Source organism: Pinus tabuliformis, chromosome 1_1 (assembly GCF_031772625.1).
Source record: "Pinus tabuliformis cultivar Carrire ecotype Pingquan chromosome 1_1, CPIR1, whole genome shotgun sequence".
In the NCBI taxonomy this organism is placed as follows: Eukaryota; Viridiplantae; Streptophyta; class Pinopsida; order Pinales; family Pinaceae; genus Pinus; species Pinus tabuliformis.
The window spans coordinates 221269499-221292927 of NC_142297.1; the positions used below are offsets into that span (position 1 = coordinate 221269499).

The window sequence follows — 23429 nt, forward strand, 5'->3', positions numbered from 1 at the left end:
GAGACAATGCCACCTATCCCATGAAAGGAACTGGGAATGTTACTCTTCAATTGAATCAAAGTAACACCATTCATCTACAAGAAGTACTATATGTACCCAATCTAAAGAAGAACCTGGTATCTATCTCGGCGATGGAGGACAAAGGATTCAAGGTGGCATTCATTGATGGAAAGGTACGTGTTTGGAAAAGAAATTTCAAAGAAGCATTCACTCTTGGATTCAGGGTTGACAGCCTATATCAAGTTGGAGGAAGTCCACTGGGAGCTATGTCTTGTGACACATCTCTTCAATCTGAATTATGGCATCGAAGGTTTTCTCATCTTCATTATAAGGCTCTACCCGATGCAAGGAAGATGGTGACAGGTATGCCCGAATTTAAAGTAGAACATGAAGGTGTTTGTCAGGGTTGTGCTGAAAAAAAACATACAAGGGGACCATTCCCCTCAAGTGATAGTAAGACCACTGACATTTTGCAATTGGTTCATTCTGATCTATCTGGTACATTGCCTACGACATCTTTGGGAGGATATTTGTATTATGCTATTTTTGTGGATGATTTCTCTCGCAAAACTTGGATTTATTTATTGAAGAAAAAGGACGAAGTGTTCAAATGGTTCCGCTCTTTCAAATCCTTAGTTGAAAATCAAACAAGGAAGAAGATCAAAATATTGAGGACCGATAATGGAACCGAATATGAAACAAATGAGTTCAATGACTATTGTAGAGAAGTTGGCATTCAGAGGGAGACTACTACCACATATACTCCCAAGCAAAATGGTGTTGCTAAAAGGAAGAATCATTCCATTATAGAAGCGACTCATGCCATGCTTCATGATCAAGGCCTTCTGAAATTCCTATGGGGAGAAGCTGCCAACACTGTCGTGTATGTTCAAAATATATGCCCTCACCAAGCATTCGACTCCAAAACTCCCGAAGAAGTTTTCACGGTAAGAAACATGATGTTTATCATTTTAGAATTTTTGGTAGCCTGTGTATTTTCATGTGCCGAAAGAAAAGAGAAGCAAATTGGATGCATCTGGGAAGAAAGGAACATTTATGGGCTACAGTGAAACTTTAAAGGCACATAGAATCTATGTGTCTGGTCAAAGAGAAGTGGAAATAAGTCATGATGTCACCTTCGATGAAGATGTTGCCCTTGGGAAGGTTAGAGACCTTCCTATTCCAAGGAAGGACAAAGAAGAAGATACAGGAAAGCAGGAAGAACCAAAGGACGAGCTGATGCCCGATGTTGAAGGACCGATGGATCCCATTGATCCACCTCCCCATGAGCCCTCCTCCTCAAAAAGGAGACCCTCATGGCTCAAGGACACTCTCGAAGATGTCAAGAGACATATTGCACCAATGGGGACATTTCGTTAAAGTAAGAAGTCGAACAGGTACCAAGGGTACTTAGCTGCCATGAGCACCATTGTTCAAACTGAGCCCTGCACATTCGAAGGATACTATGAACAAAGAGTATGAGTCGATTATGAAGAATGATGTCTGGGATGTGGTCCCTAGACCCAAGGACAAATCTATTGTCACCCCGAAATGGCTCTACAAGATCAAGCATGGCGCTAATGGAAGTCTTGAAAAGTTCAAGGCCAGGTTTGTTGCTCGAGGCTTCTCTCAAAAGGAAGGTGTGGACTATGATGAGATATTTGCACCAGTTGCCCGATATAAACCATCCGTTCGATCATTACCCTTGCTGCCTCTCAAGGATGGAATTTACGTCAAATGGATGTCAAGACTGCCTTCTTGCATGGCTCACTTAAGGAGGAAGCCTATGTGGAGCAACTTGTGGGGTTCGAAGTTCAAGATCGAGACACATGTATGCAGGTTGAAGAAATCCCTCTATGGGTTGAAGCAAGCTCCCCGGGCTTGGTATGAGAGGATCAACAGCTATCTGATGAAGTTGGGTTTTACAAGAAGTGAAGTTAATCTGAACCTTTACTTCAAGGTTGAAAATGATAGATCTCTCATCTTGGTACTTTATGTGGACAATCTCTTTGTGACAGGTGCAAACCCTCTCATTTATCAATGGAAGAGGGAGTTGGCTTCCGAATTCGAGATGAAGGACCTAGGATTGATGCACTACTTCCTAGTCTTGGAGATCTAGCAAAAGCCAGGTGAGATTTTCCTTTCTCAAGGAAAATACATTGTGAAGCTACTTGAAAGATTTGGGATGGTGGATTGTAAGTCTGTGACTACTCCTATGGAACTCAACTTCAAGAAGCTATGCAGAAGTGTTGTTGGGCTCGATTTGGGAAATCTTTCTAAGTATCGTCAACTCGTGGGGGCCCTGATGTTCTTGGTGAACTCCCGTCCGGACGTATGCTTTGCAGTGAATACATTGGGTCAATTTATGGTCGAGCCTCATCACATACATTGGATTGCTACCAAGAATCCCTTGATATATCTCTGGGGCACAATCACCTATGGACTGAGATACATTGTCGGGAATTTGAGGCTCCATGGTTATTTTGATGTTGACTGAGCTAGCAGTGTGGTGGATTGTAAGAGCACATCGAGATGTTGCTTCTCACTAGATTCTGCTTCGATATCCTGGATGAGCAGGAAGCAGAAATCAGTTGCTCTGAGCACCGGCAAGGCCGAATACATTGTTGCAAGTATGGCCTCTTGTGAAGCTGCTTGGTTGAGGAAGCTCTTTAGAAGTGATTTAACCCTTATAGAGAGGGTTAAATCACTTCTGTATTTGTGACATTCACCTTCATAGAATTTCCTAATGTTGCTAAGCAATTTATTCCTATGTGTAACTAGTTTTCATTTAATTCCTCTAAAGAGGAGGTGGTTAGTTGTAACTTACTTATTGTAACTAATTGGACTTGGAAGAAGTATCCATTCCCTCTTGAGGGATAACTTGTAAACCTCTCCAAAGGACTCGCTCCATATCCTCCTCATCATATAAGGGGTTATCAACTCTAATAAAAATTGTCCTTTTTTTGGGAGCTTGGGGACTCTTTCCCCTTGGCATCCCACTCTTCTCAATTTGGAGGAGACCTTCATGGTTTGATTGATTGGTTTGTTCATTGCTTTTACACTAAAGTGGATTAGACTAGTTCTATTTTTTCCACACTCTTTTCATTTTATGATTCATATGCTCTAAAACTACACATGCAAAATACTTGGATGAGTCTTGTAAAGTATTTTAATTTATTTTGAGCATTCCAGTTTCTTATAGTTCATAGCTTGCCCTCTCATAGTTTCATTTGCCTATTTTCTCTAATTTTCTCATAAGTTGCTCTTGTTCTTTATTTTGCAAAGTATCATCAATTTGTTCGAGGCATCTTATCTCTAGTTTGACAATTGCAATTCCTTTCTTTATGCAATTAGTTTATTTTAGACTCTTAACTTCCTAGTTTTATTAAATTTGAATTCTTTTGTACTTAGAGGAAATTAACCTCCAGCCTAACTGCTTGAAGTATTTTAATCCATGGACCTTTTTCCTCCTATGCCTTCTTATTCTAAGACTGGGGGAATGGTAAACACTTGACTTGCTAAAGCAGACTAGGTGACTAGCGTTGGATCTACTTGCAAGTGGGGCGCATTGAGAACCGGGTGCATACTCATTAATGAAGTTAAGCTTCTCCACTTTGGACCTCCTTGTTGTTTATTTTTGGTAGCATTTGATGTGCTCTAGCCATGAAAATTGGTGGTGAGGCTAAGGCACATGAGATCTCCAAGACCCAGAAATCGTTTGGGGAAATTCCACCCGAATGGAGAGATATTAAAATAATTAATATTTTTAATGAGACCCTAAGTCTAAACTTAGGAAAAATAAAATATTAATGTGTATTAATATAATATGGGTGAAAAAGTTCTAAATAGTGAAGATCAAGCCAAATCTAATCTTAGTCGTTGATTAGGGACTTAATCTCGACCGTTGAATTGCCAACAGGAAAAGTATAAGAGGAGGCTTGAGGGTCAGTTGGAGATACACCAAGTTGATCAGTCAATTCGATTTTCTGGGGCAGGGTTTGCTGAGAAATCGAGTTAGTGATCTGTTGCAGCGAGGGGCAGTTCGGCAGGAGGCCGAAAATACATATCAGAGAGGTAGAGAAAGGGCTAGAGAGACAGCGCAAAGCCTAGGAAGGCTAACGCAGAGGCTGAGGAGGCCAGTGCAGAGGACGCAGAGGGCCAAGAGGCTAATGCAGACGCCGCAGAGGCTGACGCTGGGGTTGAAGAGGCTGCACTGAGGTGATTTCGTGGGCTAGGCTGGGAGCTGATCAGCTGACGCAGAGCCGTAGGAGGGTGACGCGATCCCTGGAGGGTGACGCAGTTCCAGAAGATAGCTTGGAGTAGCTTTCGTTGTCCAACTAAGGAACAATCAAGGTTGCTGTGGGATTGTTCATCCGGTTGCTGATCAACCGGAACATCTATCTCCGGAGAAAGGTACTACTGTCAAGGATAATCTCTGAAGGGTGAGCCATTTCCGGCACCTTAGTTGTATTCAGAAATTTGCATAATAATAAAACCCTCATATCTGCTGCAACGGTTTTCCCGCATTGGGTTTTTCCGAGGACGATTGTCCAAAAATAACAGTGACCCTTGTGTTTTCTCAGTTTATTTCAGTTGATGATCTGTATATTTGTGAAGGTTGCAATTGTGTTTATTTCAATGTTTATATTATTAAATAACTTGTTAATGTAAAGAACAAGTAGGAGATAATAAACCAGATATTGCAGTAGGGGTTTCTGATGTATTAGATTCAGAAATTTTCACATGGTATCAGAGCGATTGCAGATCACAGGAGGACTAAAGACGCCAGCAGAAGAAATCTGAAAAATTTGCAGCAGAAGCAGCTGTCTCGAGAGACAGCGTTGTTCCAGAGCTGAAGCGGCAAGAGAAGAGGTGACGCAGTGCTTAGAGGGTGACGCAGAGGCTCACGCAGAGCCTGCGTCAGCATTTCGAGCCAAGGGAAGGGCCAGCGCAGAGGCAAAGAGAGGCAGAAGAGGCTCACGCAGAGCCACGTCATCCTTCTCAGCCAGGTAGGATTGACGCAGTTGATCAGAGGAGCAGATTCAGCCTTCGCCATGATTGCGCAGAGCCTAAAGGGCTTAGATTCTTCAGTTGTCAGGGCTAAGGGAGTTGTGCAGATTGTGATTTGAGGAGCTGGTGGGACGTTGTTTCTGTCTTAGCAGAATAGTGTCTAAGGAGACGGAACCAAGGTAGAGGGAATCACTACCTCAACGGATTTCTAGCCAAGGAATCCAGATCCGAGTTGCAGTTGCAAAGGAGGATTAGAGAGGAGTGGTTCGACAGTTGGCCAGAGGATTTCCAGGAGGGAAATCAAGACTCAGAGGGAGTCCAGAAGAGGAGCAGAGATGGTAGTGAACGGACTAAGGGATCAAGATAGATTGGACAGGGCTTCCAATTTTGTCATCTGGAAGGCCAGGATCCTGGCAGTCCTGGATAGACATCGCATCAAGGACTATGCCTTGAAAGTAGTGGCTATCCCAGTTGACCCAGCTGAGAATGAGAAGTATGAGGAGGCCCAGGCGAGGGCGAAGTGCATGATCCTAGACGGGGTCAAAGATCATGTCATACCACATATTGTTGAGAAGAACACAACAAAGGAGATGTGGGACACCCTGACCACCTTATACCAGGGCTCTTCCATGCAGCAGAAGATGTTATTGGAGAGTCAGCTGAGATCATATGAGATGCAAAAGGGAGAGGAGATAGATCCCTTCCTCCTCGGGTTGCAAGAAATTCGGGACCAGCTTACTTCCGTGGGGTCTACACCGGATCCAGAGTTTATAGTAAGCACTGCACTGAATGCAGTCTCCGAAGATTGGGAGACATTTGTCCAAAGCATTTTGGGCAGAGCATCAGAGGATCAGTGTGATGTTTCCATGGTGAAGCATTACTAGAGCACACTTCTCACTAAGAGGGAGTGTTGCTTTTTGGTAGCATCGGATGTGCTCTAGCCATGAAAATTGGTGGATAGGCTAAGGCACATCAGATCTCCAAGGCCCAGAAATCGTTTGGGGAAATTCCACCCGGATGGAGAGATATTAAAATAATTAATATTTTTAATGAGACCCTGAGTCTAAACATAGGAAAATTAAAATATTAATACGTATTAATATAATATGGGTGAGAAAGTTCTAAATAATGAGGATCAAGCCAGATCTAATCTTAGCCATTGATTAGGGACTTATCTCGGTTGTTGAATTGCCAACAGGAAAAGTATAAGAGGAGGCTTGAGGGTCAGTTGGAGATACACCAAGTTGATCAGTCAATTCGATTTTCTGGGGCAGGGTTTGCTGAGAAATCGAGTTAGTGATCTGTTGCAGCGAGGGGCAGTTCAGTAGGAGGCCGAGAATACATATCAGAGAGGCAGAGAAAGTGCCAAAGAGACAGCGCAGAGCCTAGGAAGGTTGACGCAGAGGCAGCAAAGGCTAACGCAGAGGGAGCAAGGGTTGACACAGAGGCTGAGGAGGCCAGCACAGAGGACGCAGAGGGCCAAGAGGCTGACGCAGAAGCCGCAGAGGCTGACGCAGGCAGCGCAGAGAGCTACAGAGCTGACGCTGGGTTGAAGAGGCTGCGCTGAGGTGATTTCGTGGGCCAAACTGGGAGTTGATCAGCTAATGCAGAGCCATAGGAGGGTGACACAGTCCCTGGAGGGTGACGCAGTTCTAGAAGATAGCTTGGAGCAGCTTTCGCTATCCATCTAAGGAACAGTCAAGGTTGTTGTGGGATCTTTCATTCGGTTGCTGATCAACCGAAATATCTATCTCCGGAGAAAGGTACTACTGTCGAGGATAATCTCTGAAGGGTGAGCCATTTCTGGCACCCTAGTTGTATTCAGAAATCTGCATAATAATAAAACCCTCATATATGTTGCACCGGTTTTCCCACATTGGGTTCTTCTGAGGACGATTGTCCAAAAATAACGGTGTCCCTTGTGTTGTCTCAGTTTATCTCAGTTCATGATCTGTATATTTGTGAAGGCTGCAATTGTGTTTATTTCGATGTTTATATTATTAAATAACTTGTTAATGTAAAGAACAAGTATAGGATAATAAACCAGATATTGCAGTAGGGGTTTCTGATGTATTAGATTTAGAAATTTTCACACTTGCATCTTTTCTTAACCCATTTAAGATAAGGACGAAAGGGAAAGTTGAACTGAAACTGGTCTAATTTGCATGTTCCAATTTCAAATTAATCTAACACAAGAGACAACCTAATAACTCTAAAATCAAAAAAGAAGCACTCCATTACATTTACTTTCCAGCACTTTCTTTACTTGATCCATCAACTTGTTGTCACTTTATATTCCAAAGCTTGTTAACTTGTGGGCAATTATCATTTCAATTTCAAGTACTTTTCACCTTCAAAGCACTTTACGTTTCAATACTTTACATTTTCAAATACTTCATTTGGAGCATTTATCGAGCACATGCTTGGCACTGGCATCATTATCCATATCTTTTACTTGTCAAGTATCTTATTCATTTGCTTATCGTCATTGTATCTATGGTTTATGAATGAGTATGATGCTTAATGGTTAATGCTTATGGTTATCATCTACATGCTTTGAAGTTCATGATATGATTTATCTTGTTAATGGTGGATTGTTTCTTGTAATTCCATTTAACTCTTAGGACTTGTTTAGTATAAACTAATCAAGCCTTAGTTTTATCCTTTAGGGACTACCCCACTTGGCTTTGCTAGGAGTTAGCCTAGATGGAGGAATGGGGAATTGGGTTAAAGCCCCAACTTGCAACTTGCCCCCAAGGCCACAACAAGTGGAGTTAGAGATTTTCTCCACAATAATCCTAGGTGTGGATTTAGGTAGCAACAGGTAGCATCAGGAGGTACTCTCGCATACCCTTGGTGTTAAGCTTGTGAAAGAGAAACACTCATAAAGTGTGATTTTATGAGTGTATGTGCTTTGCACCAAAGTTGTAGGCTTTGTGCCCAAAGTGAGTGGACTCTATACCCAAGGAGAGCATTTAATGTTCTAATTTAATGTTGAGTTTGATGTTGGAGGTTTCTTGAAGGCAAAGGGGGCTTCCAAAGGGACCTTTGGTCTAGTATAAATTAGATGCCAATGGAGAGGCTTGAGGAGCAACTCATATGGACAAGATGTAATGGATTTCTTCTTGATTGAGATCTGAAATTGATCAAGGAAACCACAAACCTACAACTAGGGAAGCATAGGGTTTTGGAGGGCATCTTTTCTATGGTGAAAAAAGGCTACGTTTTGTCCTTTGTGTCTGTTGTTTGTAGGTGAGAGGCTGAAAGGGAAGGTGGTACCTTGAGAAACGACCGACGGGCTAAGAAAAAGAGGTTGATCTAAAAGGATTGAGGTCGGACCTCAAGGAGGTTGATTTGTCGAGGCCATAGGCAGGACGAGAAGCTAGCCGCAGGAAAGAAGAGAACACTGCAGCCAGGAGGAGAGGCTAGCCACGAACAGGAAAATAAAACTACAGCTGGGAGGAGAGGCTAGCCGCAGCCAGGAAGGGTTGGCTTCAGACAAAAAGAGAAGGTCACAGCCTATTTTGAGTGCTTGAAGGGCTTGCTGAAGGAGGATGCAACCAAGAGCAGTTGGCCACAGCAAGGAGTAAAGTGCTAGCCATAGAAAAATGAGGCCTAGGAGCAGGCTGCAAGGCTATGTTGCAGGAAACGTTGCCCCCAGGTCTGTTGCAGCCAAGAAACGAAACAAAAACTTGTTTCCGGTTGTACTAGCACGTTTCACGCTGGGGACAAATAAAATATCTTGTGGATGCTTCTAGATGCCTCTCTCAAAGTATAAAGACTCGCCTCATTCCCTCATCACACATTTGAGCAAGTCGTTTCTCTTGGAGACGGGCGATTTTAGCGAAGGAGAAAAGAGGAAGAGAGCAGTGGTTTCAGCTACAGTGTTTTGAACAGTGAGCAAAGGAGATTTCAGCAGCAAGAGAAAGAGATTTCAGGAGCAGATTTGGAGTGTAGAGTTTCCGGCTACGGCATTCTTGGCTTTTGGCTCAGCTACGGCCATATTTCTCTTATCTTTTCTGGAATTTTGGGGTGGCTTCAGCCACAAAAAATTAATTTGGTTAAAAGGCATTCATTTTCTTAATTTTTTCCTACTATTTCTTCAATTTTTCGAGGGTTTATGCTTCCAAATATATAAAAAACGTTTTTCTTTACAGATTTTTTTTTGCAACAATGGCTTCCAACCAAGGTGCAGCTGCAAGTTCAAGCCCCAGGTCCAACCCAAGGGCTGAATATTATCCTCTTTGGAGGCATGTTCAAAAGCTTCAAAAATGTGGAGGTGGTGGCTCATGGGAATGGCGATGTAATCTTTGCAGTAATTCGTACAAGGGCTCCTACCCAAGAGTGAAGGCACATCTTTTGCATGGAGGAGGACAAGGGATTGTAGGTTGCACAAAAACAACAGACCCATTGGCAAGGAGGGCATATCAAAGAGAGCAAGATGAGGTGGATGGAATTAAAAGAAGGCATGATGAGCTTAGTCAAGCTACTCCTCAAGCTCCACCTAACATTGAGCCAAGGATTGTAGTTGAAGCAAGGAAGAGGAGAGCCAGTGCCACTCAACAACATGAACAACTAGTGTTGATAATATCGGTATCGGCAAAATATCGGCGACGGTCCAAAAAACATCTTATCGGCAATATCGGCGAAAATATCGGCAAGCATAAAAAATCAATTTTTTCCAGATTTTTATAAGTAGCCGATATTTTCAAAATATGGCGATATTTTGTCGATATTTTCAAAATATTGCGATATTTTGCCAATATTTTCAAAATATCGCGATATTTTGCCGATATTTTCTCAGCGATATATTGTTTTGCCGAAAATATTTTCGAATATCGTCGATATTATCAACAGTGTGAACAACAACCATCCAAAAGCACTGAAGGGGCATCCCCTTCAGTTCAGGATAGCTGAATTTCTAAATTGGTGAATGTGCAAGCGAGAGAAGAAACTGATTCCAGAGTGGCTAGGTGCATCTATGCATGTGGTATCCCATTCAATGTTGTTCGCTCTCCTTACTAGCAAGATATGATAAGGGCAATTAACAAAGCTCCTCAAGGGTACAAGGGGCCCAACTATGAGAAAGTCAGAACTCAGCTTCTCAAAAATGAGAAGGAGCTTGTGGAGGATATCTTATCACCAATTCGTTCTTCCTAGAGTAGCTCTGGGGTTACCATAGTCTCAGATGGATGCACAGATACAAAGCGCAAACCATTGATAAATATCATTGCCACTTCCCCCCAAGGAACAATGTTTATAAAGGCGGAAGACTACTCGGGAGACGTAAAAGATGCACAGTTCATTGTTGATGTTATTATAAAATCTAATAAACAAATAGGCCCTAACAAGGTGGTGCAAGTTCTCACAGATAATGCACTAGTTTGCAAAGCTGCAGGTTTAATTATTGAGGGGAGGTATGACCACATCTTTTGGACACCCTGCATCGTCCATAATCTAAATCTGATCTTAGAGGAGATCCGCAACAAAGTTCCATGGATAAAGGAAATCATAGGGGAAGCAAGGGAGATTGTTGAATTCATCACCAACCACCACCAATCTCAGGCAATATTTCAAGAGTACTCCAAATTGGAGTTGTTAAAAGTTGTTGAGACTAGATATGCCTCAAACTTGCATTAGTTTCTATGGTGGTGAGTCAACTTTGGGTTGAGTGGAGACAAGCAAATTCAGAGTGGGGATATATGGTGCGTAGATTGTGCCTTGATGAGGACTAGTGGAGCAAGATAGATTTCTTGCTAAAGTTCACAACCCTTGCATTTGAGCTTCTTCGGAATGCTAACACTGACCAACCTTTCTTAGGAGAGGTATATGATGGCATGGATTCCATGGTTGAGAAACTATGGAAATCATTTCACAAGAGTCTCCACAGCTTTTGTTTGTTGATGATCATTTTGTTGATTTAGTCAAGAAAATCATTGTTGATAGCTGGAACAATTTCAACACTCCATTGCATACTTTAGCACATGCCTTGAACCCCAAATTTTATGATGAGGAGCTTATTGCTCAAAGCAATGGGAAGAGGAAGGCACCCCATAAGGATAGAGAGGTGGCTAATGGGGTGAAAAAAACCCTTATGAGAATATTTCCATCTCATCTACACAAGGAGGTAAAGGAAGAATTTGTCAATTTCGCTGCAGAATTAGATGATTATTCAGATATATCAGCTTTGGAGGAGAGAAGCACCATGAATCCAGTTAGGTGGTGGATTTGTCATGGAGCAAATGGTGTACATTTGCAAAACCTTGCCATTTGTGTTCTTTCACAAGTGGCAAGCTCTTCATCAGCAGAAAGGAATTGGAGCACCTATGGTTTTATTCGTTTTGTGAAGTGCAATAGGTTGGGCTCATGGAAGACAGAGGATCTTGTTTATGTGCACTCCAACCTTCACCTTGCATCTCGTAGAGGTCCAAAATACCACAGTGGTCCTTCTAAAGAATGGGATGTGGATCTAGAAAGTCCTGATTTGGATCTCTCTCTTGCTTCCCTGAATATTGAGGTCCAGCCTGGAAGTGGAATTGGCCCATCATCTTCTTCAGCGCAACCATCCACTGTTGAGCATGCTTCTGCTTCTATTTTTGATGAGGATAAGTATTTTGTTTTTATAGTTCTTGCAGCCGCATAGTCTTTATTGTACTTGCAGCCTCATATATACAATAAAGGCTGAATTTGAGATTTGGATATATGATAAAGGTTGATTTTGGATAGTCCAATATTGCTATTTTCATTATGTGATCATTCATGAGTAAATGTGATGTAAATTTAATCATAATGTTTAGACTTTAAATGTAATAAATTATAATGTATCATGTATGCTTTATGATTGCACATAACATTTCTTAAATGCCCTGAATTCTAATATATATATCGCGTTTCCCCGTTTCCAAAATTTGAGGGGGTCACGTTTCGTACCCGTGCCCATTTCGGAAACTCATACCCGTTTCCCCATTTCATGCAACTTAGCTGCAAGGGAAAGCAAGGAGGTTGAGGGCCTGAAGACTGCTACAACAAGGGGGCTGAGGGTTAAAGGAGGATGCCAAGCTGTTAAGGAAGACCAGAAGCCTAAAGGAGTAGGCCTGAGCACAGTTAAGAGAAGACTGTGGTGTTTGGAAGGGCTAGGAAAACCCTAGGTAACCACAGCAAGGGTTTCAGTGGATGCTGTAGCAAAAAGACACCTACAGCAGTGATAATTGGGTGGATGAGAGCCTATAGGACTTGGCCTCAGCCCTGGACATTTGGTCAAAGGGTTTGACATTGTTTTCTAGGCACTTTCAAAGGATTGTAAAGGGCCATTATCCCTGGTATGGAAGCCCTAAGGATTCTTGTTGGAGGACTAATAAGAAATCAGTTTTGAGTAATAAATACTGTGTACGTGCAAAAGTTGCTATTAAAGTTGGGCATCTTAGTTTGTTTATGTTTTCTGTTTTGTGAGACTGTCAAAGCATATAGACCAGACCTGGGGTTGTGTAAGCGAGAATTTCGTGAATTTTTGGCACATACCTAAAAAAGGGACATTACATTAAAACACAACTCTTGCAATATGAACTAATACTAATCAAACAAATTATGGCCCTCCTAGATGATAAGTAAGAATCTATTTAATTGCTTATATCTTGAAAATGCATACCTCATTTCTTGCTCTTCTTTTGCCGTCAGCTTCACTCCATCAAATAAATATTTCTCATCCTCCAAATCATCCCTGAAATTTGTATAAGATAATGTCCACAAAGTATAATATTAATAAACTTAAACCTGGGTGAAATCTTTCAAGAATGAATCTCCTTATGATAGATAAATATCATGTTCAAGCGATCTTTTTGATGCCAACCATAACACGCTAAAACAAGTATATGCTTTTGAAAAATCAAGATGGCTATGTCAGTATACCTCAGCTCCTCAAGCTTTTTCTGTTCCCTCATCTTCAAGTATTCTTGCCGAGAAATTTCTCTGTGTGTTCAAATTCAAAAACACATAAGCCAAATTAAAATAGCCAAAAAAATTGACATTTGTTGTTTAGTCTCCACTCCTGGGAGTAGGTATACACAAAAGAGATTGGACATAGAAAGGAGAACATTAAAACAGCCAAAACTGAGGGAGAAATAAAACCTTAGAGTGGGAAGTAGGTCTTTCTCATTCTCAGCTTCAGAACGCCGAATTGCATCCTCTTTTAATAGAACACTGAATGTTAGTCATTACTGCAGAAGGGATTTGGCAGCAAGAACACTAGTTCTGAAGAAAGATGCTAGAACAACATTATTGATGACCAATGAAGCAACATACCTTCTTGTTTTCGTGTCAACTTTGGCTCCATTAGCTGTAAATTAAAGCATAAATTTCATCAGTAAATGTCTAGTTGAAATGCAAATCCCATCACAATTGTTTCAAATCAAATATATAATCTTTTCTATTTGATGACCAAAAACCTCAACATAATAAAAACCATATAGAACATGGAAACATAACATAAATTCCAACCATGAAATGCTAGACACTGACAATAGACGAACATTTATGTTGCCCTAAAATAACAAGAGCAGGAGGAAAACATCACTACAAACCTTCCTTGTGCTAGCTTCATCCTTTTCTCGAAGTCTTCTTTCCAATTCTGCCCTCTCTCGCTGATCTTGTTCTCTAGCCTCCTCTTTCATTGCCTAGACATTTCAAGGCAACCAAATAAAACTATTTTCTTTAAAAGCTTTGTTTATTTTCAACCCACATTATAACAGAAGCACATAACTTGCATCTTAAAACTAAAAGCTTCTAATGCTTCCTTTAATTCAAAACAAGATAATAACAGCATTTCTGTGACAAATAATATAGACAACACACACAAGAACCACTCAATGTATTTGACAACAGTTTAAAGATGGAACATTACAGTTTATAAGATGGGTTTTTGAAAAATGGAATAGCTCTATGGCCCTAAATAACTGGACAATCCGAGGCATTGCAATGCAGTGCAAGGCAATACTGTACAAGAAGTGATCAGAAAGAAATCATTAAAAGGGAGGTTGGACAAAAAGACTTAACCAATAACCTATATACATTCTTACAGTTATACTCTCTTGCTCATTATCCTCTGAGAATAATTGTAGGCCATTGTGAAGCTAAAGAATTGGCAATGAACTAATTCCTTTTAATCAATGTTGCCCATACAGAGATTATATTCAACTCATTCACTCATTATTCATTTGTGTTACGATGCTGTAAATTTGATGAAGGGAGAACAATTACATATTTGCAGAGGATATGTGACCAGAGGTGAGGGAATTATTTATTAACTTTGGGGCTGGAATTAGGAATCTGAAGTCCATACAAAAGGATCATGTTGATGATTACTGAAATATCAGTACAAAAGTCAATCTATGGGAAAAAGCAAGGCTCCACCAGTAGATTCACGTCCCAGTAAGCAGGAGACCTTTTTCAGCTCCAAGGAATTGAACCACCCAAATAAGGAATTTTATATTGACAGAAAATCAAGCCACCTTGCAGAAGGCCTGTGTCAATTGAATCACATGTACAGTGTAGAAATCCTTGAAAATTCTGCACTGCTGTAGTGAACAAATCTGAAACTAAATTGTAACACCAAGACACAGAATTTCTCTACTCTTCTGCAGCGGAATAGAACCGAATTAAAAACACATTAACTCAATACAATAACACAGTATTTTCTAGGGAACTTAACTATAACCCTCTGCTTGTTTGAGAATTTTATTGATAGAAATTTGAGCAATAGATCTCTTACAATACAACTGTTTCAATCAGAAAACAATCATGTTCTCCCTCTGCTTGTCCTAAGCTTGAAACACCTTGCAAGAACCCCGATCTGCTTCCTAAATCCTTGTGCATAGGCAGCTCCTATTATTTAGGAATTAAATCCTAGATCCTAGCACAAATCCCAAGGAATTCTCTTCTATCAATCCGCGCACAAGCTTCTCCTTAGTACGCCATTCCCACACACAAGCTCTTGCACACAAACTTGTGCTCTCTATTGTCTTGTCTCACCAACTCGTGCTTACAAAACAATGAATCAATTTTGTGCCTTTCTCCTCCTTATAAGCAATTTGACCCATCTAAATCTGGCAAATTTAGTTTTGGAACTCGGTCTTGTGATTGACTAGTTAACTGAGTCTAAATGATTCATGTAACTCGTCCTAACCATTGGAGCTTCTAACTCGCACTAGGAGACAAACAACTGAGCCTTCAACTATTCACATGAGTTAAACTGCTCCATGAACTTGCCCTAACTTTTAGGAACTTGTCCTAATTTATTGAAACTCATCCTAACTTATAGGAATTCGTCCTAACTTATAGGAACTCATGCATGCTAAAGAAAGATTGCTTGTGGTCTATTTGACTAAGGCACAAGTCAAAGAATACCTTGCTACTATTTCCAACATACAAAGTAGAGCTTATAAACAAATCGATGGATCTTATCCAATGAGCATCAGTGAAAAGTTGAGACCCTTCGTTGTCTTCAGGAAGAGGAAACGATTGTCAATATAGAGGATACTCTTAAGACCCCTTCATACTTTCTCTTCATTTATGTCAGTCTAACTTTGTTGTCTCTTATTGTATGATATTATTTCCGAAGTTAGTCCAATAGATTACTATATCACTATAAAAAAACTCTAATTTTCAAGTTTTCATCAGAAGCCTCTAAGCTTGGTTTTCTAAGGGAAGTTGTAGTCAATTAATTTGGAACAACAAAAATTGGCTTTTGTAACGTTCCCGTTGATTTCTATGTCTTAATGAACTATGTACGCTTTGCCTCCTTAGAAGGCTACTTAATAGAAGATCACTAATATCAGTGTTATTAACATCCATGTTCTACAAACATCTAATACAAGTGAACTCCTTCCAAAAATGATGGCATCCTTCTTATAATAATTTTTAAGAATTGCACATAACACGTACACAAATTAATGTGAAAATTCCTTGAATGCAACAACTGGAGTTTAATCTTCTAACTGTTAGCAGTTTATTTGTCTTCTGAATAAATTATTCGGCAAATAACGATTAAATCACTGATGCATTCATCAAAATAAAAATGTTGCAGAAATAAAAATACGAATCTGGGAAATAGATGCACACGCACAAAATTAACAATGTTATTTTTGGACAATTGTCCCTGAAAAAACCCCGAAGGGAAAACCAGTGCAGCAAATGAGGGTTTTATTATTTCTTCAGCAAATTCAAGAGTACAATAATTTGCCTGCCAAATTGGCAAGGCTCCGGCAATTTTCAACTGGCAAAAGATACTAGAAGACCCCCTTGTCTCCCCCTGCAACTGATCTAGCCTCTTCTAGCCTGCTCGCACTCTGCTTGGCCACTCGCATCGTAGCCTAGAATACACACCGCCTGACTGAATAAATTTGTACAGCACCAAAATTGCCTCTAGGTGAGATGTCTAGCCTTTCTTTTCCTCTGGAACCTACTCACTCTGCCTCCAAAACATTGATCCGGCCCCTAGCAACTAAAACAAGTCTCTTTCAACAACTCGCATTGGGGTTTCTAGCTATTCGCACTACTTTGTATGGCCTCCTCTGTAGATAATTCGGCCTCCTCTTTCCTGTCTTCCCACAATGGAAATGCTGAGGAAATCTTCCACCAAAAACTTTGCTCCCAAATCTGTGTTAATCCCTCGCTTTGATGCTTTCCCTAGCTTCAACTACGTTGTAACGAATAAAATATATATAAATAATGTAAAATAATGTAAATGATATTGATAATAAGCATATATAATTATTAGTTAATTAGTAATTAGGTTGAAGAGGCATGTCTAAATGAGACATGACTCTTCATGAAGAGACACTTGCCTGATATATAAGCAAGCCTCTCGTTCTCATTTGTAAATTCATTATCATTCTTATTCTTATTCATATATTTAATATAGTATTTATATCCTCAATGGATAGCTTCATATTCCAAGTCTTTTGGAGTAATTAATTTATAGAAGGAACTTTGTTCGCTTCATTTGGTATCAGAGCAGCCGATCCTTTGCCCGCTTCACTGCTGCACGAAGCACGTTCTCCGATCACCAACCCTTGGCCATCAATAGTCATCAACCTTGTTGCTGTAATAATTGAAGCGTTTCACTACACATTGGGAGATTCTCCATTTTTCAATTCTTTGGCCACTTAAAATATATACATATTAAAAAAAAAAAAAAAATTAAAGATAAGAGGGAATCTTTTCAAGTATATTTAAAACTTTTTACGTGGAGAAGCCCATGGTTTTAGAAACCAATGGTAATTGCCCGTGGTTTTAGAAACCAATTGTAAGTTTTACATTTTACGTGGAGAACATTCACCAAGATTTTAGAAACAACCCATGGTAATTGCCCATGGTATTTTAAAAGTAAAAGATATTTTGATAACATTGGAGAAAAAAGGTGTGATCTAAATAATTTTTATCGTTCAAATCTAAAGATTGTGATCATACCAAGAGTCACGTCTCATCCAAATTTTCTGAGAAAAAAATATTATTATAATTATAAAAAAGGATACTATATAAGCTAAGTAACCGGATTCATTCATATACCCCGGCGAACCCGAATCCCATGTGTCCGATACGATTCACTAGAAAATCGTATCCCAAAATCGGATTCGACGAGTCCGACTAGGATTCGAGCGAATCCTGTACGAATCCCGTGCATGACCAGCGAAACCCGTGTCTGCCGCGGGTTATAAAGCACGCATTTCTTCTATTCTTTCACGTTGTTTGTCATTTGTATCTGCATTGTTTGAGCTGTTTGCAAGGAGATAAGGGTTTGGAGCAAGGAGCTAAGGGAGTAGAGCGTTCGGCAAGGAGATTCAAGCACCAAGTAAGTGCATTTCAACTCCATTTTTTTGCATTTCTTATTCTATTACAGCAGTTTGTATATGATTTTTTGTTTACAAATTTGTGCATGTTTTGTTCATTTTTTTAACAGTATTAATGGCTCAATCAAAGGCAGCAGTTAAGGGGCAAAGGAAGGTCAAGAATGTCTCCATTGGAGATGCCCCTCCTCCCCCAATATCATCAGAGTCTGCTGCAAGTAATGTTGAGGGAAGAGGAGGACCTAGAGACAACATTGATAAATATCCACCAAGGGGAAGGGAGGAGGCAATGTGCAATGGAGATGCAACTTTTGTCACATTGCTTTCAAAAGCACATATTTCCGTGTGAAAGCCCATTTGTTGGCTTTACCGGGTCGTGGGATTGGAGCTTTTAAAGCTGTTCCTTTACAAAAGAGAAAAGAATTGGAAAAGGAGTCCACTGTTGGTATGGAAAATGTGGCTTCAAAATCAAGAAAACCCAAGAATGAAGACCCCCTTCCATTTTTGAGGAAAGCCACCACCAAATTTCCATTTGAGAGTTCTATTGGGGGACAAGCAGCAAAAAGAAGAGCAATTGCACTTGGTCCAATGGACAAGATTTTCCAAAAAGAGAGACGGGAAGAGCTTGATCTCACCATTGCCTTCTTCTTCTATCAAAACTTCATATCATTTAATGTTGCACGCTCACCTCTATTTATTGAGATGTGTCGAGCTCTAACTCAAGGGGCTCCATCAGGGTATGTGCCTCCTGGGTCAGAGAAGCTGAGAACCACATTGTTGACGAAGGCAAAAAAAGAGGTGCAAAAAATGCTTGAGCCTATTGTAGCATCATGGCCAACATCTGGGGTTAGCATTGTTTCTGATGGATGGACAGATCCAGCACAACACCCAATCATCAACTTCATGGTGTCTTCCTTGACTGGTCCAGTTTTCATGAAAGCAGTGGATACACTTGGAGAATACAAGGATGCACAATTTATTGGTGAGTTATTTATTAAAGTTATTGAAGATGTAGGTGTTGATTCTTGTGTGCAAATCATTACAAATAATGCACCTGTTTGCAAGGCTGCTGGCATGATTGTGGAAGCTAAATATCCACAAGTGTTTTGGACACCTTGCATTGTCCATTCATTGAACTTAGCACTGAAATCCATTGATGTGCTTTGGATTGGTAACATTATTGAGGATGCACGACATATCCGTAACTTTGTGCAAAATCATACAAATGCCCTCACTATCTACAAGGAGTACACCAATTTATCATTGTTGAAGATTGCTGATACACGGTTTGCCTCTTCATTCATGATGTTGAAGAGGTTAAGGGAGGTCAAGATCGCTCTTGGGTCCATGGTTATTTCTGAGTTTTGGTCTTTTTGGAGAAAGACAGATCAGGTAGCCTCTAAAAGAGTGAAGGACACAATGCTAGATGATGCTTGGTGGGAGAGGGTAGATCTAATTATTTGGATCATGGACCCTATCATTTCTTTGCTTCGATTTGCAGATACAGACAAACCCATCCTAGGAGAGGTTTATGAGGGATGGGATTCCATGATTGAGTCTGTGAGGAGCATTATTCTACAGAGTGAGTGCCCCGAGTATGAGACATCACCAGAGGCCTTCTGTGATACTATACAGAATATTCTTGTCAGCAGATGGGACAAGAATTGTACACCTTTACATTGTTTGGCTCACTCATTGAACCCCAAATACTACAACCATGAGTGGCTGAATGGTTGACCTTCCCACAGATTCCCTCCTCACATGGATGGTGAAATCTCACAGGGAAGAAAAGAGGCATTCAGGCGGATTTTTCAGGATAGTGCATTGCTTGATGAGGTGGAGGATGCCTTTGCAGAGTTTTCCACTGGCAGTGGTCGATTTGGAGGTTATGATGTGATTAGAGACAGGGGGGCTAAGAAGCCCTATTCTTGGTGGGCAAATCATGGGGCAACAAGCCCTCCTCTTCAGCAGTTAGCCATGAGGCTCCTCTCTCAGGTGACTTCATCCTCTTCTTGCGAGAGGAATTGGAGCACATATGGGAATTTGTATAGTGTGAAGAAGAGCAGGCTTGAGCAGTCCAGGGCAGAGACAATGACGTATGTGCATACCAACCTTCGTCTTATTTACAGGCAAAGGGAAGAGTGGTTGAGGGGAAAGACAAAGATCTGGGATGTCTTCCCTGATGATATGGGTCTGGACACCAGCGTTGAGTTGGCATTGGCCAACATGGATCTCAATGATCTAGTGCTAAAGCCTGTTAGATTTGATAACTTAGACGGGTCATCCTCCACACCAGCAGACGCAGAGGCCGCTATGGATACAGGGGAGGAGGAGGATGCAGAGGAGAGCAGTGGGGACCATGATGATGAGGACATTGATGCTGATTCTGATGCTGATGATGAGGATTGATGCCTTGAGGCTTGTATACCTGTAGTTGTTTTATATTTTCTATTTCTATTTGCCATTGGCATTACACTAGCACTACCTATGTAACACATTTTGATTTGATGACTTAATGAGAAAACTACAGTTGTCAATGTGTTTATCTTACTATCTTGTAGTTGTAAGTTGTATTTCATTTATGAATTATGAATCATGATTTATGTGACCACTAACATGTATTTGAATTTTGTATGTACTATGGATGCTATAGATGAAGATCTATGTTTGAAATCAAAAAATTTGTATCATTAATTAAAATTTGTGTAGGAAATATCTAATTTTTAATATATATATATATATATATATATATATATATATATATATATATATATATATATATATTTTAATAAAATAATATATAACAAATCCTACGTGTCCTGTTCCGGGGGGTCAACATGTCTGAATCCGACACTACGAATCCCGAATCCCCGTGTCAGGTGACTTAGTATATAAGCCTTATATAGTTACATATAAAAGGAAAAGTGGGTCTCAAAAATGTATATATAAATTTTATATAATTATAATTTTATAATATATATAAATTAAAATTATATAATATATATAATTTATAATTATATATTAAAAAAAAATTATTATATAAAAATTTTTATTAAAAGAGTGAACAGAAAAAAGAAGAATAAGAAGAGAATGTTTGAAATATATATATATATATTAGATTTTTATAAGAGAGAAGTGGAAATATATTTTATAGATTAAGAGAATATATATATATAACAAAAAAAAAGAGCTATATATATAAAATAAAAAGAGAAATTATATAAAAAGAGAGTTACAAAAAAAAACAAAAAAATTAATTAAAAAAATGATTTTAAAAGAAAACAGTATTTAATATTTAAGAAGCAAAAATGGAGACTAGTAATGAAAGGTTTCCTGAAACCTTTGGTAAATGTGTTGATACATTATTTAAAATCAAAGGATCACTCGCAGGAAGAGATATCATAATCTCTATCAGTCCTACTGAAAGAAGTAATTATGTTAGTCCTAAATGTGCTAACCAATTGGTGATTCCTGAATCAAATATAGTTGAAACGAATATTTTTGGCACATGTAACAAACAATACGACATAAGTAATCTACACCTAAATGTTGGAGATTATACTTTTACCTCACAATTCACCATGGAAACTTTATGTTTTAACGATAGTGACATTGTTTTGGGATCACCCTGGATGAAAACTCTAGGTTCCTTTATTCTAAATACAAAGAAGAAGTTTTTAACATTTTCTTACAAGAAGAAGAAAATAACGCTCCAAAATTTTACACTAAAACCAAATTCAGTGACACCAGAAGATATCTCAGATATTTCAAAAGTAATGTCTCAAGAAGGTAAAAAGGTATTACAAAATATGCAAAAAGAAATTGACAAAATCAATGTTGACAAAAATGAAGAAGTTTGTCGATTTAAAAACCATAGCGAAAAATTGTTGTCGCAAATTAAGAAACTTAAGAAGGATAAGAAGTCATTAGGAAACAAGGTACAACAACTTATCGAGAAAGAAGCATCAAATGTAGGAATTCAAGTTGACGACAAAACAACAAATACCGATCCAGTGAAAGTCACAATTCAGGAAGAAGACAAGCAAGTTGAAGAAAAGACACGCTTGGATGTTGCAGTTCAGATGATAAACACCCCAAGTGAAGGTTTGGTAACGAACTCAACAACATCTTCGCCAAAAAAAAATATAAAAATTGCCACATGCCCAATAAGGGAAAATCAAACCAAAAAGGTTCCCTATCGGCATCCGAATCATGAGAATAGACAAATCAACCACGCTACGTATCGGGACCATTCAGAACCGAAACGACAAATTGATGTTCCAAAGAATAATGACGTAAAATCAATCCAGTCTTATGCTAACAAGTTGTTACAAAATTCCAGTGATCAGAATATTCCACAGAAGATTAATTTAGGATGGTCTGATCCCTTCTCAGTGCGACAATTTTGTTTGTCCCTTAGAAGATCATATCGGCTTGTATCAACGAAGATGATTGTTCCGAGAGAGAAAGTCATTCGAAGCCGAAAAAGAGATCAAGCCTTTTTCATCGACAAGCTTTGAGGACAAAGCTTTTTGAGGAAGAAGGCAATGTAACGAATAAAATATATATAAATAATGTAAATGATAATAAGCATAAATAATTATTAGTTAATTAGTAATTAGGTTGAAGAGGCATGTCTAAATGAGACATGACTCTTCATGAAGAGACACTTGCCTGATATATAAGCAAGCCTCTCGTTCTCATTTGTAAATTCATTATCATTCTTATTCTTATTCATATATTTAATATAGTATTTATATCCTCGATGGATAACTTCATATTCCAAGTCTTTTGGAGTAATTAATTTATACGCCATTGCTGAATACCTGCAACTAGGTAGTTGAACTGTTCAAATGATACTCGATGCCACTTCTCCAAGCCCTCGACTTGCTTTTATAATCTTTTGTTGGGCAACCAATGGCCAAGATCTAATCCTGATCAATGGCTTAGGTCACTTTGACTCCATCAATAGAAGTATCAAGAGCAAAATCAAATTACCTTAATTAATTAACTTTAATTAACCAACGGCTAAGATCTAATCCTGATCAATGGCTTAGATCACTTTGACTCCATCAATAGAAGTATCAAGAGAAAAATCAAATTACCCATAATTAATTAACTTTAATTAACCAGCTTCCCTAAGTTAGATTTAGGAAATAATTAAATTATTGGCTAATTAATTTAATTAAGGCGTTTTTTAGTCTTATCTCACGAGACCTTTTCTGGATTTTGGAGATCTCGTGTTCCTTAGCCTCTTAGACATCATAGAGACTAGAACACCTATTCGATGCTACCATAAACTAACAATTACTTGGTGAGAGAGAGAGAGAGAGAGAGAGAGAGAGTATTCAATGCCTATAACAATCAGATAATAAAAGCAATATGTCTCAGGAGAGGCAAGAACCCATACAACTAATTAGTGTTGAGTCGTAACGTTGAACTACTGTGATGAAACCTAGCCCCTAAATTCCTCATGGATTTAATTACACTATGTATTGAAATTGCAATTTACACTAGTCTACTTTGAACTTTAGTACTTAATCTTTTGTACCATGTACTTTAGTACTTCATCTTTTGTAC

General features: G+C 39.3%; 1 protein-coding gene across 5 annotated transcripts in view; it reads right to left on the reverse strand.

The window, feature by feature from the left end:
• The window catches only part of LOC149212335 (pre-mRNA-splicing factor ATP-dependent RNA helicase DEAH1-like), a 425880-nt gene that overhangs the window by 322459 nt on the left and 79992 nt on the right, over nucleotides 1–23429 (reverse strand). For all 5 annotated transcript variants that reach the window (XR_016250762.1, XR_016250761.1, XM_089391822.1 and 2 more), the window contains exons 6-10: nucleotides 13587–13679; nucleotides 13309–13342; nucleotides 13135–13192; nucleotides 12916–12975; nucleotides 12656–12727 (exon numbers count right to left, since the gene is read on the reverse strand). Coding sequence is in view for 3 of the 5 variants with exons in the window: in XM_089391822.1 (XP_089247948.1) it covers nucleotides 12656–12727; nucleotides 12916–12975; nucleotides 13135–13192; nucleotides 13309–13342; nucleotides 13587–13679 (317 nt within the window). In the remaining 2 variants the exon portion in view is untranslated. The remainder of the gene's footprint in view (nucleotides 1–12655; nucleotides 12728–12915; nucleotides 12976–13134; nucleotides 13193–13308; nucleotides 13343–13586; nucleotides 13680–23429) is intronic.